At 48.7% G+C, this 17310-nt stretch overlaps 1 protein-coding gene across 2 annotated transcripts in view; it reads right to left on the minus strand.

Moving 5' to 3' along the window:
• The window catches only part of LOC142576684 (uncharacterized), a 268560-nt gene that overhangs the window by 86226 nt on the left and 165024 nt on the right, over positions 1-17310 (minus strand). For both annotated transcript variants that reach the window (XM_075686916.1, XM_075686915.1), the window contains exon 4: positions 9166-9207. In XM_075686916.1, coding sequence (XP_075543031.1) covers positions 9166-9207 — 42 coding nt within the window. The remainder of the gene's footprint in view (positions 1-9165; positions 9208-17310) is intronic.

A 17310-nucleotide genomic window follows, 5' to 3' on the forward strand; every position in this document is an offset into this window, starting at 1 on the left:
GGAAGTGTGTGTTGTGTTTACGAGAACATCGGAAGAAATATTTGAAGCCGTCCAGTCCGGGATTTTTTCTGCCGTGCTTCGCGTGTGCGTCCCAAACGAGAAGTACATCGCATACACGTACACTCTGAGCAGGACACATGTTCAGGGCGTGCCGAAATGAAAAGTGTCCGATCGCCCCACCCAGCGTACGCTACTCGTATGTATTTTGTGTATGCGGTTCGTTGCCGCGAAGTGGTCAACGCCAGTCCTTTGCAGCTATCAAAAGTGATGAAACGATCAGTAGCGATATGTTTTATTGCCTCGTTATCGCTGTCATTTCGCGTGGCCTATGCTGCGGGGGAGCGGTTTTGCCGGCATTGATGTGCCGTGCTGACCACGACGTTCGAGCTGTGTTTTTGCTGTTATGAAGTGTGTTCACAAGATGCAAACAGTGACATATATGTGCGATTTTTCACAGCTTTACTGTGTGTAAAAGTGCAAAAATCATTGCGTAATTAATAGCAATTGCTGCGGTACAAAAATTATTTTTCTATATATCTTCATAGTATTAGTACTGGCGTACATGTTATGCACACAGCAACACGTCAACACAAACTGTACGCGTATTTTACGTTTACATGCATGTGTGCGTGAATAAAGCAACACAACTTCTAATATTTAGACATGTATCACGAACTATACCCCATCAAAGACATTCTATACGTTATTTAGCAAATGTTGTTTAAGTTTTATCACGTGGTGCAGTTACATTTCACACCTATATGTAAAGCAATTTATGAACTGTATCTGCTGCATGCGAGAATGCATATTTTAGGCCATTGCCACTACTTGAGGCAGCAGCTGTTTATTTAGCCTTTGTCCCCGCTTATTGGGGGGTTCTTGTTCATTACGCCATCTAAACAACTCATGTAAAACTTTGTGTTTAGTATACCAGCACTGAAATACTGCACACAGCTACACTTATTTGTACACTAGTGAGATGAATTCCATTGCTCATCGTTCTGTCACGTGTTCTTCTGTCATACATGTTGACTGAATTTAGTGTCATAAGTGCTAGGCTCATTTTCACTTGGGCCTTGCGACGAAGCGAAATCTGCCTCTTCATCAGTCAATTTAGTAGTAAGTTACCACTGATGCAATAGCTCCAAGACAAATTCGTGCATGCTTTTGGCAAATCAAATTGAGTGCGCACACTATGTATGCTACACCACTTCAGCTACGCCGATAATCACACATCTGAACTTGCTACATGTAGTTAAGTCATTGATATAAGCAGAGAAAGATGTTGCACGTATGCAATCGTCACTCAACCCTTGAAATTTGAATTACCCAAACCGTCGTGGGCATATGCGTCACAACCGTGCCAGACAGCACAAAGGGGAATACTTGTGCTCTCACAAGCAAGAACAAGTAGAATAGTGCCACCACCTCAGCTAGTTTGTCATGATGCCCTTGTCTCCAGGTTTCTTGTTTATATTGGATAGGCTTTCTATTTTATGAATCCACAGATTTCATAACATTTACTGCGTTAATGAAGGCACTGCATAGATACCACTACTAAAGGGGGTATCTGAACAAGAAGAGCATAGAGAACTTATGGGTAAGTTGAAAAATATACAGGTAAAACTGCCTAACAAAGTATTTTAACACTCGAAGGTATACCACTGGCAATGAATGCTCATTCAGAACATAGAGTAAGTGCCATGTGTAGGAGATGGAGACGTGTAGTGCCAGAAACCTACTTGCCTTTTGAATACTGACGTAAAGAAAAATTACAGTCTCTGCTTCTATCTTCTGTGTCAGAGGTTAGAATATCAAAGGAGAGGAGCACAAGGGATATTGTATGTTGTAGTCTATTATGAATGTGCTACTCAAGTAGCGCTAAACGTAGCTGTCAGTCTGCAAAGCATTGGACAAGGTACTATATGTACGTTAAACATATTTTGGACTGATCATTCTCAGCTCTAAATGCGAAATGCATGCTCTTTTCAGCTACAAATAATCCGTATGTATATATTTGACATGATGTGAGAGCTTATGTGACAAAAATTGTTTACATCTGAGTGTTGATTTCTATGGTGTCTCACTCTACTTAAAACAGTTTTCAATTTACAGATTACAAAACCACAGAAAACTGCCTGCAGGGTGATTGGGAGTTCACAAGGCGAATATTTGTGTGGTGTCCTTACTTTCCATCGGTGGTCTTGCGCAATAAACGTAAAATGCCATACCTGCAAAGCTGAGCATCCACCCTCACATTTCAAACGCTTTTATGAATACCAGGCAGTTAAGCAAATAAGCACAATCTGACAGCAACTCTGCACCACCTTAATTTAAGCCCGATGTAAATTGATGTTTGTGCATAGCCAAGCTGCTCTAGCATGCCTGTAGGAATACAGCAGTGCCCGGTGGCACCGTATAGTCCAGGCGTAACAATGAACAACTAGTAAATAAAGTGGCTCATACTACTAAGCTGACCCAAATGTAGGAGCATTATATTATCCAAGCCACACGCAAAGCTGCTTTCAATGTACTGAATTACCACGGCTTTGATTTGTCAAGTTATATTACTGCACACACACAGCGCTGCAATGAAATCTGTACAATGGGGAGCAATGCGGCAAGGAATGGCAAATTACTTGTGATGTGGCGATTTGAATAGCACATGTGAATGCATTCCAAATTCACCAGCATGCATGTTTTCTTCTGGCGCAATTTTACGTTTGGCACGCAGGCTGAGCTACTCTGGCCCCTTTGACTGCAAATTTGTGTGCCCTCTTTCACAGTGCTCATGGGAGTATCATTCATTTGGCTACCCCAATAGTGAATAGATAATGGAGCACACCAATATTGCAGTTTTTACACAGACCACCTTGTGAATTATTGACAAAACCTAAGGAACTATCCGCTGGTTTAGTATGAAAATAAAAAAAAGTCATCGAATATTTTCGCACTTTCTGTGCGGCCCTGTCTTCCGCCATATGAGCCTTCATTTCGTTCCCGTGTCCATGTAAAAGCAGCTACTTGTTAGGACAGCCAAACACAAAACCACTTACTACATCAACCTTTTCACACGACGAGAGCTCACAACTTGTTGCTAATTCACTTGATAATCTTGATTAGCTTCAAATACAATAGTTACTGGCCAGATGTTTATGTTGAGCTCTGCATTCTTTTTTTTCATTTTGCTAATATATGGCTGTGGATCAGCCAGCTAAGTTCTTCCTACATAAATACATAAACAACAAGCAACCCATGCGTAACGAACTCAAATAACCTGAGTAGAGCTTACAATTTTTCGCTTATCACGTGCATCCTGTGTGAGCAAACATGTAAGATGCTGGCAGTATCAAACAATCTCAAGTCGATTTCCTTGTTTCATCCAAGTCTCAAGTCGATCATGCCTGAGAGAGGGAGCCCGCCTGTCATGCTACTGCCTAACTTTGTGCACTCTAGTAATGTTTTGCAGGTTAAATGCTAAATTACGTATGTCTGAGTAGTAAGAGTGCAACAGATTGGCCACCTAGGCGAGCGAGAAACAATGTATTTTTTTTATTTCACTCGAAATTAGTTGTATTATAAGCAACACAAATTATTTGTTTTCAAGTATATATAAATAAATAAATAAATAAAATATGGACACGGCGACACCGCCGTGGCTATGTCGCCTGACACTCCGCTTTTTGTGCAGGTGCTTTTTGGGATCCTTTCTTTTGCTGCGGCCTGTGGGAGCAACGCTTACCATCGTCGCGGGCCTGCGTACAATGTGCCTACAGTGGTAGTTTCTGCAGACGTTTGCGATCATTCAACATTGATCAAGACTGTGTATCCACTGCAAGTGGATACATCGTACAGCGCAGCTAGTTCGAGCACATTGACGTCAACTGGAGACCACGTGACAGTCTGGCTGGCAGCTTTAAAGGACGGTTTTGGCTGGTCGCTCTTCAGTGGACACGGCAACACCGCCGTGGCTATCTCGCCTGACACTCCGCTTTTTGTGCAGGTTGGTGACCGAAAATACGCCTTTCATAGTAATTATCCTTACATAGTGATGTTGCCGCATCCACACGTGCTTGTAAATTGCGTGAGTGAATGTTTCTCAATAGCATGTGTACTTCTAAAGCTATCAGGAGATGTCGAAGAGAATGCTGGGCCTCTTGAGGATATGCTGAAAGAGATGCTAAACACGCAGAAAGGAATCCCTGCTAAAATTAAAAAGTAAAATTAAAAGTAAAGCAGTTAACCTCAGACACAGTCATTTCGGTTATCCAGAAACGACTGGAAACAATCGAATCTAAACTACAGTGCGTAGAAGAACCAATACCTGACTTGTTACTGTTGAAGGTTGTGTGAGAAATCTTGATGATCAATTCCTTTAAATGTCAGAACGAATCGACGATGTCGAAAATCGTTCAAAGTGCAATAACATTATTGTTAGACGAATAGAAGAGGCCAGACTTGAAACTGAGAAAATACTCCTACGAAAGGTTAATGACGATGTGTTTGGAAACATATCAAAACAAAAAACTTCACTCTATCGAAAGAATTCATCGGTTGGGCAAGAAGGTCCCTGGAACATGTCGACCAGTGATACTCCGAGTAGGGGACTTCAGGGAAAAATCTAAAATATTTAAGAACTGCTCAAAATTAAAGGGAACCCCGTTCAGCGTGCAAGAAGATTTTTCTAAAAGAGTTGCTACTGCTCGGAAAACTTCTGGAAGTCGACAACTGAGGAGACGAAAACCGGAGCCAAGGTGACATGGCCTTTTGACAAGATAAAAGTTAAGAATGTGCTCTACGCCTGGGATGAGGTTAACAGCCGCCGATACGCGCACCAGGCTCCTGCGGCCGCGCTTCGTTCGGCTTCGGGCGCCGACTGACTCGACCAAAATCAATCTGCATGCTTTAAGATCATCAACCTGAATAGAAGGAGCGTACTTAACAAACAAGATAGCCTAGAAAGCATTTTAATAGATCACGATCCAGATGCAATGGTAATAACAGAAACATGGCTGAACCCGGATGTGACTGATGTCAAGGTAACGCCCCTTGGATATTCCATAAAAAGAAAGGATCAGCGCACTTGAGGGGGTGGGGTAGCTATACTTCTGAAAGGCGACATTCCTTTTACGGTACTTAATGATCCAAGCAATCTCGAAACAGTCTGCAATAAAACTACCTTGAATTGCCGTAATTTGCTAATCGGTGGTGTGTACCGGCCTCCCAACTCCCCTGTAGAAGTATTAGAAAACGCAGAAGCCTTTATGAACTTGCACGTGCATCCAGATGACAACATATGCCTTGCGGGCGATTTTAATTTGGCTGCAATTGATTGGGCGTCAAATTCTTGAGGAGGAACCGAAGTACGGAGTTCTGAGCAGTTATTAAATATTGCATTTAATTATAACCTGACTCAAGTTGTGTCTGGCTTCACAAGAGTAGGCGCGGAAACTTCAACGCTTTTAGATCTTGTTTTCGTTTCAAATCGCCTATGTTCTTTTATTGTGAGCTGTGACATCGAGGACGGTATTCCGGACCATATATTGGTAGTGACGTCTCTAAATTTGTCTGTGCGCAAAGTCTTCCATGCATCAAAAATACCGATCTTGAATTTTACATTAGCCGATGATGTATCTATTTTAGATTACCTAGAAGTCTCGTCAGCTAAGTTCCTAGGTCTTGTCCACTCTGGCGCAAGCGTGGTCGAGCTATGGAATTTCTTTTCAAACATGGTCGAGCACTGTGTGGAAAGCTTTGTCCGAAAACCCTTAAAAACAACTAAACGAAAAAAATCCCTGGATAACCAGAGAGATAATACATGCAAAAAGAAAGCTAAAACGGAAGCGAAAGGCGACGTCAAAGAATTGCCGGCCAACTGACAAAGGTGCATTTCTAGTATGAGTCGCGAATTAAAAGGGCTAATCAAAGAATCTAAAAATAGATACGATAATGTCACATTACAATCTTTTCTGAAAAACGCCCCCGGAAAATTTTGGCGATATATTAACCCCCCAGCTGCGTCTCGTTCCCATGAAACTGGAGATAAGCCGAAGGCACAGGACTCTTTCTTCTCGTTAGTCACGCGATAGCGGCTTCCTGCCCGATTTTAGAGATGAATATGAAAGACCTCCTTTTCAAGATATAAAAATTGACGAACAGGATGTATTTAACCTCTTACTCCACATGAACACTAAAAAATGTACGGGGCCTGACGGAATTCCTAATGAATATTTACTAAGGTACACAGAGTGGGTTTCTAAATTTCTCTCATTTTTCAGGCATCTATTAACCAATATTCCTTTCCCAGCGCATGGAAGCATGCTAAAGTTATCCCAATTCATAAAAGTGGCCGCAAATCAGACGTTAAAAATTATAGGCCGATCTCCCTCACTAGCACTTGTTCGAAACTACTTGAACATATCATATCTAAGCAACTATTGGTCTACCTTGACAACTACCATATCCTAAACAAATGCGAACACGGGTTCCGTCAGGGACTCTCTACAGTGACTCAACTAATAGAGACTGTTCACAATCTCATATATACAATAAATAACCGAGGCCAAACAGACATAATATTCTTTGATCTGGCCAAAGCTTTCGATAAGGTGTCGCACCCAAAGTTCCTATTAAAAATTAAAACTATATTCAAAAACCGTCGCTTATCTGAATGATTTTCGTCCTACCTAAGCCATAGAGACCAATTTGCCGCATGTGAGGGGTACCGGTCTTCCTTTTCGCTTGTAGAGTCTGGAGAACCCCAGGGAAGTGTTTGGGCCCCCTGTTATTTTTATTATTTATCAATGACATGCCCCACGACATTACAGTTCCCATCAGACTCTTCGCAGATGATTGCGTATTATATAACCGTATCGAATCACCTGCCGATCAGACGGATTTAAATTCCTATTTGCAAAAGGTAAAAAACTGGTGTGACAGCTGGCAAATGGTTTTGAACTCTGACAAAACGGTTTACATGTCTATCACTAGAAAACGAAGTATTATTGATTACGCTTATTCCATTGAAGGTGTCGCGTTACAAGGAGTGTCAACATTTAAATACTTGGGTTTAAAGCTTACCTCGGATTTGCGTTGGAATGAACACGTTGATTACGTATCTACCAAGGCATAGAAAACCTTGTGGTCGCTTAGAGAAATCTGTATAATGCTACCGCTGAAGTAAAATGCCTGGCATATAAAACTTTGATTCGACCAGTTATGGAGTAGGCAAAAATTGTGTGGGACCCATACACTTCATCTAATCAGTCTAAGCTGCATAAAATTCAGCGGCTTGCTGCACGGTTTATTTTTAACAAATATCGTCGTTCCCACTCGCCTACCCATTTATGTAAACTTGCTGAACTTCCTTCTCTGGAGTCTGTAACTGAGTATGACCGTTTGAAATTTATTTTTAAATATTTAAAATCGATAAAGATGACTATTTTCACTTCTCTCCTAGTAACTATTTTCGTCATCGCCACAGTATGTATATCCCTCCTCCAATTACTCGCAACGATTGTTCTAAATACAGCTTCTTTCCGAGAGCAATAAAACAATGCAATCTATTATCAGACTCAATAGTAAGGACGTCATCTTTACGTGACTTTCTTGAAAATGTCAAAAGCACATGTGTACGCATACCATAACTCGTCCAAATGGTTATACTGTACACCTGGTATTACATGCTGTATTTGCCATGGTGCTACTATCAGTACATTACCCAAAATGTACTTTATTTTCTTTATCGTGTAAATGTAATTTTGCTTGTATTGTGACCTACCACTCCTGTAATAGCGCAAAGTTGGGCTGACAGTATCAATAAATGTAATGAAATGAAATTCTCCTTGAAAAATCTCCTGTGTATATGCTTTTATGCCAGTCATAATGAACTGTACACTCTCTCCTTAACCTTCAATTTCTTGCTGCATCTAATTAACCGTTTATAAACAATATTTTTCCACATGGTAGGAACTTCATTCATGGCTGAGCACCTCTCATTTTTCTCCTTCAATTAAGGTTTTATTTTGTTTGGAACGTTTATATGCAGCAAGTATTAAACTTCTAAGAGGCATGTTTTATGCCTCATTTCGTATTTACTGGTCTTATGTAAAAAGAAAGGAACAAGCATTTCATTGATCTCAATGATTTAAGCGCACTCTTAAAATTGGCAGAGGGGAAAAACGCATGCGCAAGCAAATTCAAGCATATCAGCAAGCTGTACTCGGAGCCTCACACGCGTGCTCAGTGGCGACCTGCGCAGCCGTATTCCTCGACAGATGTGCTCGCGTCCCGTATCCTTGCAAGCTGTCACCGCAGAAACTATGCCATCGAGCCGAACACGCGCGTTTCGGGCGAATCACTTTCGGCGATGCTATACGCGGTACGTTGGATGATTCGAGAGGCTTTGTTCAACTAGCCAAGGCAGCGCGCGCTGGTAGGGATCGTCCGGAAATAAGTGCCATGTTGCGACCTGATGCGATTTCAATACATTTTTAAAAGGTGGCGCACACGAAATGACGGTGCAATGTTTCCGACAAGGATAACGGTGCCAATGTGTATCACATGCGGCTGCAGAACAGCATGTGACAGCCTAGCCTCGCAACTTCACCATGGCGCGGAATCTTGAAATCACATCTGCAAAAATATGCCAATGTCGTCTGCTGCAGCATTTCCCCTACGTAAAGGAGGCAATGTCTGCGGCCTAAGGTAGCTGCCAACACCTTTGCTCCGCCGAATGGTTGTCACCTGTCAACAGACCGCGTCGTGCAATAGGAGTGCGCGTGCGATCCGCTCGTGTGGGCTGAGCTTGCACCGAATTTTAGGACCCAATCCGCCTTGTGGGCGCCCGCCCCAGTCCGCATGCGGGCGGACGAGGGAGGAACGGACGGGCGGATTGACCATGTTTCGGTGCTTAGTCCCCGGAAGGTCGGTTAAGCACATTAGGAATGCGAATAACATTAAAATGTGCAGTCAAAAGCGCACAATTACGCATGCCAGTAATCTTGGTCCCATCAGTGTTATCCTTCATCTGCCGAGTGGCATATTCATTCAATTAATAACAATGCTCTGGATTTGAAAATATAAGTCCTCGAAGATATCGGAAAGTACAGATTTATCGACCGGATTATGAGCTCTAAGTATGCAAAAAAGACCATAGAAGCTTACCACCAGAGCGCCAGCGAGGTCATTCTTGAAGCAATCCAGGAACTGAAAGTAACAGTAGAAATTGTTAATAAGAAAACTTGCTTTGTGAATATTGTTTAGGTATCGCTCACTATAAAATTATTTCCTTCTTTTACTTTTGGCAGATTACCGTTTTATTTCGAGGCTACGGGGGTTCTAGCTCAATTTATTCTCCAGCTTATTCAGTCCAAGCGCCGATGAAAGTAATAAATAAGCGGCTTACGCTTAATCTTTCTGGTGTGGAAATGTGTTTGCGCGGCAAGCATCTTAATCCTGAAACCATGGCGTATCTAATCAGTATAAATGAGTTTGAGTTTATTTCACCACACTCATTCATATTGTTTAGACAAGCACATAGAAAAATAAACTAAACTGCCCTGTTAAAGGTGGAAGAAAGACTGTGATTTAAGCCCAGCTCAACCGGTTCCACCTACCAGCAAGACCATTCGGTAGTGTATCAGCATTCAAAATGTCCTACCTGTTACATTACAATTAGTTTTCCGTGTTTTTGGTTTAAACCAGAAGGAGCCCAACGACACCCACCGGGTAAAATGCTTTGACAATTCGTTTTTAGCCTAAAATTGCCAATTTTTTTTCTCTTTTTTTACCGCGACTATCCGAAAATAATACCCGTATCGACTTTTTCTAGCGGAAAAGGAGCACCAGCCCAATTTTAAAAGTTGCAAGACGCAAGTTCAAGGGTGGCCTGCTTTGACGGTCACCGGCCTCTCAGTATCCCCACCACCGTCAGCACAGAATATTTTTATCGGCAACGACTTCCGATGCCATGATGTGTCAGCGCCATGCAAATGACGTCATGTAAACGACGTCACTACTGACTTTACCAGTTTTAAGCGCCAATGTGGAAATGACAATTTTTATTGTAAGAGTGATTATTAGAAAAGAACATGCGGCAATCAGTCACATAATCTCGTTGAGTATTCCTGTATCTACTGCAACAATCTGTAAGGCGCGGTGTACGATCATGCTTGCATTGACCTACGGTAATTGTAAGTATTTCACCTGACTTCCAGCACCCTGGATGCGTATTTTTGTGGTTGGTGTTGCTGCCTATAACGTGCGACCATTCAAAACACCAAAAATATGAGCTCCTAATTACACCAAGTTGAACGCATCAGAGGGGCAGGCTTCCCCGATACCTTGTTTGGAAGCGTAGTTCAGGGACTCTCGTTGAATTAGGAAAAGAACGAAGTGTACGGGGATGATCCACCGGCGAACCGCGCCTGTCCTGTGTGTTTCCTTCTTCGTCCGTTGTCGTTTGCGTGGTCACATGATGCGTGCCAGTAACACAAGAACCGTCGTCATATCTTAGGTTCTTAAAGTCTCTCATCGCCTCGGCAGATTTGTAGGAAAAGCCGCCCTGAAGCTACTTTTCTCAACACGGAACAAGCTCCGGTCGTTGTGTCGGCGTGTAAATAATGAAAAAGCATTCATCGCTAACGGCGAGAAAAAGAACCACGTAGTTAAGGATATCCCAGGTGGTCAAAATAATTCCGGAGTCTCCCACTACGGCATGCCTCATAATCAGACCTGGGTTTGGCAAGTGAAAAACGCATATATTTTCTTACTTGAAAAGAAGAACACGCAAAAAAGTTAGCAGGCTGCACAGGTAAAGTGGTATATCTCATACCACTTTCATGCGGTGGATTCTACATCGGCCAAACAGAGCTATGTATAAAGGACCGGTTGCGTGAAAATGCCAGTTTGAGGCGCCGGTCTGTCCGCAGTGAACTGGCGAGCACACATCTTTGTTACAAAAGTGCGTGACTGTGTCAAAATGTAAGGGAGCTCGGCATATTCATGGGGCTTTCCACAAGCGTGTGATTCTGTGCGCTAACTTTCCATCAGTTTCGTTATTACGTGTATCCCAAATGCGTACTCTTCTGCAGTAAAGCATGTATCACGCTTGGTTGGTTGTGGTTGTGTGGGCAACATACCTTCAAGATTATCGATGACTAAACAAGGTGTCCCAGCTATGCAACAAAAATAACATTTAAAAAACACAGTGCAAGATACAATCGTAAGACCTACGCTGTTAGGTCGTCACACTTCTGATAACCAAACACCGCAATTTTTACTGTTGTACCTTGCTCCGTGTTGTTTTCATTGTGTTTTTTTCTTTTGTTATCAAATAGCTTGGCTAACGTTAACTGCGACACACGTGTATTGCAATGCAAACTAGAAAGCTGCAATATGGTTAATAGCGTCGTGTAACCTTCTTTTCTGCTTGGAAAACTGCGCACGAAATAGCTTTTCTTTTTCTGGATGAAAAGATGTTTTACCAAACAGTCCAATCAAGTGCTGTTACTTAAGGAAGTAAAAAAATTAAAGTATCGAGTTTTACGTGCCAAAACCACTTTCTGATTATGAGGCACGCCGTTGTGGAGGACTCCGGAAATTTCGACCACTTGAGGTTCTTCAACGTGCACCTAAATCTAAGTATAAGGGTGTTTTCGCTTTTGTCCCCCACAGAAAAAGCAGCCTCCACCGCCGGGATACAATCTCGCGACCTCGTGCTCAGCAGCCCAACACCATGGCCAACATAAGAGAGATACGTCAAGTGCTCATGAAATTCTCCCTAATGCCAAATTTGAGTACAGCTACATACGTGTTTTCATTTCGCGATATATTTAGGCAAAAACTTGAGACCCAATTCAATGCACCGATTGGCAGTGGGCCAGTGCCGTCAGCGTCTTCGAAGAGGGAGGGGCAGAATGGCAACGCTGGCACGATGACCGGCATCGGAGCCAGATGTGGAAGAAGACGGCGGTGAACACGCGAGCAGTCGCACGAGCGCGAGGGGCAGTATGGCTATGCTGGGATGATGACCGGCATCGGAGCCATATGTGGAAGAAGATGGCGGTGAACGCGCGAGCAGTGGCACGAGCGCGAGGGGCAGTATGGCAACGCTGGCACGATGACCGGCATCGGAGCCATATGTGGAAGAAGACGGCGGTGAACACGCGAGCAGTCGCACGAGCGCGAGGGGCAGTATGGCTATGCTGGGATGATGACCGGCATCGGAGCCAGATGTGGAAGAAGATGGCGGTGAACACGCGAGCAGTCGCACGAGCGCGAGGGGCAGTATGGCTATGCTGGGATGATGACCGGCATCGGAGCCATATGTGGAAGAAGATGGCGGTGAACGCGCGAGCAGTGGCACGAGCGCGAGGGGCAGTATGGCTATGCTGGGATGATGACCGGCATCGGAGCCATATGTGGAAGAAGATGGCGGTGAACGCGCGAGCAGTGGCACGAGCGCGAGGGGCAGTATGGCAACGCTGGCACGATGACCGGCATCGGAGCCATATGTGGAAGAAGACGGCGGTGAACACGCGAGCAGTCGCACGAGCGCGAGGGGCAGTATGGCTATGCTGGGATGATGACCGGCATCGGAGCCATATGTGGAAGAAGATGGCGGTGAACGCGCGAGCAGTGGCACGAGCGCGAGGGGCAGTATGGCTATGCTGGGATGATGACCGGCATCGGAGCCATATGTGGAAGAAGATGGCGGTGAACGCGCGAGCAGTGGCACGAGCGCGAGGGGCAGTATGGCAACGCTGGGATGATGACCGGCATCGGAGCCAGATGTGGAAGATGGCGGTGAACGCGCGAGCAGTGGCACGAGCGCGAGGGGCAGTATGGCAACGCTGGCACGATGACCGGCATCGGAGCCAGATGTGGAAGAAGACGGCGGTGAACACGCGAGCAGTCGCACGAGCGCGAGGGGCAGTATGGCTATGCTGGGATGATGACCGGCATCGGAGCCAGATGTGGAAGAAGACGGCGGTGAACACGCGAGCAGTCGCACGAGCGCGAGGGGCAGTATGGCAACGCTGGCACGATGACCGGCATCGGAGCCATATGTGGAAGAAGACGGCGGTGAACACGCGAGCAGTCGCACGAGCGCGAGGGGCAGTATGGCTATGCTGGGATGATGACCGGCATCGGAGCCATATGTGGAAGAAGATGGCGGTGAACGCGCGAGCAGTGGCACGAGCGCGAGGGGCAGTATGGCAACGCTGGGATGATGACCGGCATCGGAGCCAGATGTGGAAGAAGATGGCGGTGAACGCGCGAGCAGTGGCACGAGCGCGAGGGGCAGTATGGCAACGCTGGCACGATGACCGGCATCGGAGCCATATGTGGAAGAAGACGGCGGTGAACACGCGAGCAGTCGCACGAGCGCGAGGGGCAGTATGGCTATGCTGGGATGATGACCGGCATCGGAGCCATATGTGGAAGAAGACGGCGGTGAACACGCGAGCAGTCGCACGAGCGCGAGGGGCAGTATGGCTATGCTGGGATGATGACCGGCATCGGAGCCAGATGTGGAAGAAGACGGCGGTGAACACGCGAGCAGTCGCACGAGCGCGAGGGGCAGTATGGCAACGCTGGCACGATGACCGGCATCGGAGCCATATGTGGAAGAAGACGGCGGTGAACACGCGAGCAGTCGCACGAGCGCGAGGGGCAGTATGGCTATGCTGGGATGATGACCGGCATCGGAGCCATATGTGGAAGAAGATGGCGGTGAACGCGCGAGCAGTGGCACGAGCGCGAGGGGCAGTATGGCAACGCTGGGATGATGACCGGCATCGGAGCCAGATGTGGAAGAAGATGGCGGTGAACGCGCGAGCAGTGGCACGAGCGCGAGGGGCAGTATGGCAACGCTGGCACGATGACCGGCATCGGAGCCAGATGTGGAAGAAGACGGCGGTGAACACGCGAGCAGTCGCACGAGCGCGAGGGGCAGTATGGCAACGCTGGCACGATGACCGGCATCGGAGCCATATGTGGAAGAAGATGGCGGTGAACACGCGAGCAGTCGCACGAGCGCGAGGGGCAGTATGGCTATGCTGGGATGATGACCGGCATCGGAGCCATATGTGGAAGAAGATGGCGGTGAACACGCGAGCAGTCGCACGAGCGCGAGGGGCAGTATGGCTATGCTGGGATGATGACCGGCATCGGAGCCAGATGTGGAAGAAGACGGCGGTGAACACGCGAGCAGTCGCACGAGCGCGAGGGGCAGTATGGCTATGCTGGGATGATGACCGGCATCGGAGCCATATGTGGAAGAAGATGGCGGTGAACACGCGAGCAGTCGCACGAGCGCGAGGGGCAGCACGGCAACGCTGGGATGATGACCGGCATCGGAGCCAGATGTGGAAGAAGACGGCGGTGAACACGCGAGCAGTCGCACGAGCGCGAGGGGCAGTATGGCTATGCTGGGATGATGACCGGCATCGGAGCCAGATGTGGAAGAAGACGGCGGTGAACACGCGAGCAGTCGCACGAGCGCGAGGGGCAGTATGGCTATGCTGGGATGATGACCGGCATCGGAGCCAGATGTGGAAGAAGACGGCGGTGAACACGCGAGCAGTCGCACGAGCGCGAGGGGCAGTATGGCTATGCTGGGATGATGACCGGCATCGGAGCCATATGTGGAAGAAGATGGCGGTGAACACGCGAGCAGTCGCACGAGCGCGAGGGGCAGTATGGCTATGCTGGGATGATGACCGGCATCGGAGCCAGATGTGGAAGAAGACGGCGGTGAACACGCGAGCAGTCGCACGAGCGCGAGGGGCAGTATGGCTATGCTGGGATGATGACCGGCATCGGAGCCAGATGTGGAAGAAGACGGCGGTGAACACGCGAGCAGTCGCACGAGCGCGAGGGGCAGTATGGCTATGCTGGGATGATGACCGGCATCGGAGCCAGATGTGGAAGAAGACGGCGGTGAACACGCGAGCAGTCGCACGAGCGCGAGGGGCAGTATGGCTATGCTGGGATGATGACCGGCATCGGAGCCATATGTGGAAGAAGATGGCGGTGAACGCGCGAGCAGTGGCACGAGCGCGAGGGGCAGTATGGCAACGCTGGGATGATGACCGGCATGGGAGCCAGATGTGGAAGATGGCGGTGAACGCGCGAGCAGTAGTACGAGCGCGAGGGGCAGCACGGCAACGCTGGGATGATGACCGGCATCGGAGCCATATGTGGAAGAAGATGGCGGTGAACGCGCGAGCAGTCGCACGAGCGCGAGGGGCAGTATGGCTATGCTGGGATGATGACCGGCGTCGGAGCCATATGTGGAAGAAGATGGCGGTGAACGCGCGAGCAGTGGCACGAGCGCGAGGGGCAGTATGGCAACGCTGGGATGATGACCGGCATCGGAGCCAGATGTGGAAGATGGCGGTGAACGCGCGAGCAGTGGCACGAGCGCGAGGGGCAGTATGGCAACGCTGGCACGATGACCGGCATCGGAGCCAGATGTGGAAGAAGACGGCGGTGAACACGCGAGCAGTCGCACGAGCGCGAGGGGCAGTATGGCTATGCTGGGATGATGACCGGCATCGGAGCCAGATGTGGAAGAAGACGGCGGTGAACACGCGAGCAGTCGCACGAGCGCGAGGGGCAGTATGGCAACGCTGGGATGATGACCGGCATCGGAGCCATATGTGGAAGAAGATGGCGGTGAACGCGCGAGCAGTGGCACGAGCGCGAGGGGCAGCACGGCAACGCTGGGATGATGACCGGCATCGAAGCCACATGTGGAAGAAGATCCGGTGAACGCGCGAGCAGTGGCACGAGCGCGACGGGCAGAATGGCAACGCTGGGTTGATGACAGGCATCGAGGCCACATGTGGAAGAAGATCCTGTGAACGCGCGAGCAGTAGTACGAGCGCGAGGGGCAGCACGGCAACGCTGGGATGATGACCGGCATCGGAGCCATATGTGGAAGAAGATGGCGGTGAACGCGCGAGCAGTCGCACGAGCGCGAGGGGCAGTATGGCTATGCTGGGATGATGACCGGCGTCGGAGCCATATGTGGAAGAAGATGGCGGTGAACGCGCGAGCAGTGGCACGAGCGCGAGGGGCAGTATGGCAACGCTGGGATGATGACCGGCATCGGAGCCAGATGTGGAAGATGGCGGTGAACGCGCGAGCAGTGGCACGAGCGCGAGGGGCAGTATGGCAACGCTGGCACGATGACCGGCATCGGAGCCAGATGTGGAAGAAGACGGCGGTGAACACGCGAGCAGTCGCACGAGCGCGAGGGGCAGTATGGCTATGCTGGGATGATGACCGGCATCGGAGCCAGATGTGGAAGAAGACGGCGGTGAACACGCGAGCAGTCGCACGAGCGCGAGGGGCAGTATGGCAACGCTGGGATGATGACCGGCATCGGAGCCATATGTGGAAGAAGATGGCGGTGAACGCGCGAGCAGTGGCACGAGCGCGAGGGGCAGCACGGCAACGCTGGGATGATGACCGGCATCGAAGCCACATGTGGAAGAAGATCCGGTGAACGCGCGAGCAGTGGCACGAGCGCGACGGGCAGAATGGCAACGCTGGGTTGATGACAGGCATCGAGGCCACATGTGGAAGAAGATCCTGTGAACGCGCGAGCAGTGGCACGAGCGCGAGGGGCAGAACGGTAACGCTGGGTTGATGACCGGCATCGGAGCCATATGTGGAAAAAGATCCGGTGAACGCGCGAGCAGTGGCACGAGCGCGACGGGCAGAATGGCAACGCTGGGTTGATGACCGGCATCGGAGCCACATGTGGAAGAAGATCCGGTGAACGCGCGAGCAGTGGCACGAGCGCGACGGGCAGAATGGCAACGCTGGGTTGATGACCGGCATCGGAGCCATATGTGGAAGAAGATCCGGTGAACGCGCGAGCAGTGGCACGAGCGCGAGGGGCAGAACGGTAACGCTGGGTTGATGACCGGCATCGGAGCCATATGTGGAAGAAGATCCGGTGAACGCGCGAGCAGTGGCACGAGCGCGAGGGGCAGAACGGTAACGCTGGGTTGATGACCGGCATCGGAGCCACATGTGGAAGAAGATCCGGTGAACGCGCGAGCAGTGGCACGAGCGCGACGGGCAGAATGGCAACGCTGGGTTGATGACCGGCATCGGAGCCATATGTGGAAGAAGATCCGGTGAACGCGCGAGCAGTGGCACGAGCGCGACGGGCAGAATGGCAACGCTGGGTTGATGACCGGCATCGGAGCCATATGTGGAAGAAGATCCGGTGAACGCGCGAGCAGTGGCACGAGCGCGAGGGGCAGAACGGTAACGCTGGGTTGATGA

Source organism: Dermacentor variabilis, chromosome 3, assembly GCF_050947875.1.
Source record: "Dermacentor variabilis isolate Ectoservices chromosome 3, ASM5094787v1, whole genome shotgun sequence".
Lineage (NCBI taxonomy): Eukaryota > Metazoa > Arthropoda > Arachnida > Ixodida > Ixodidae > Dermacentor > Dermacentor variabilis.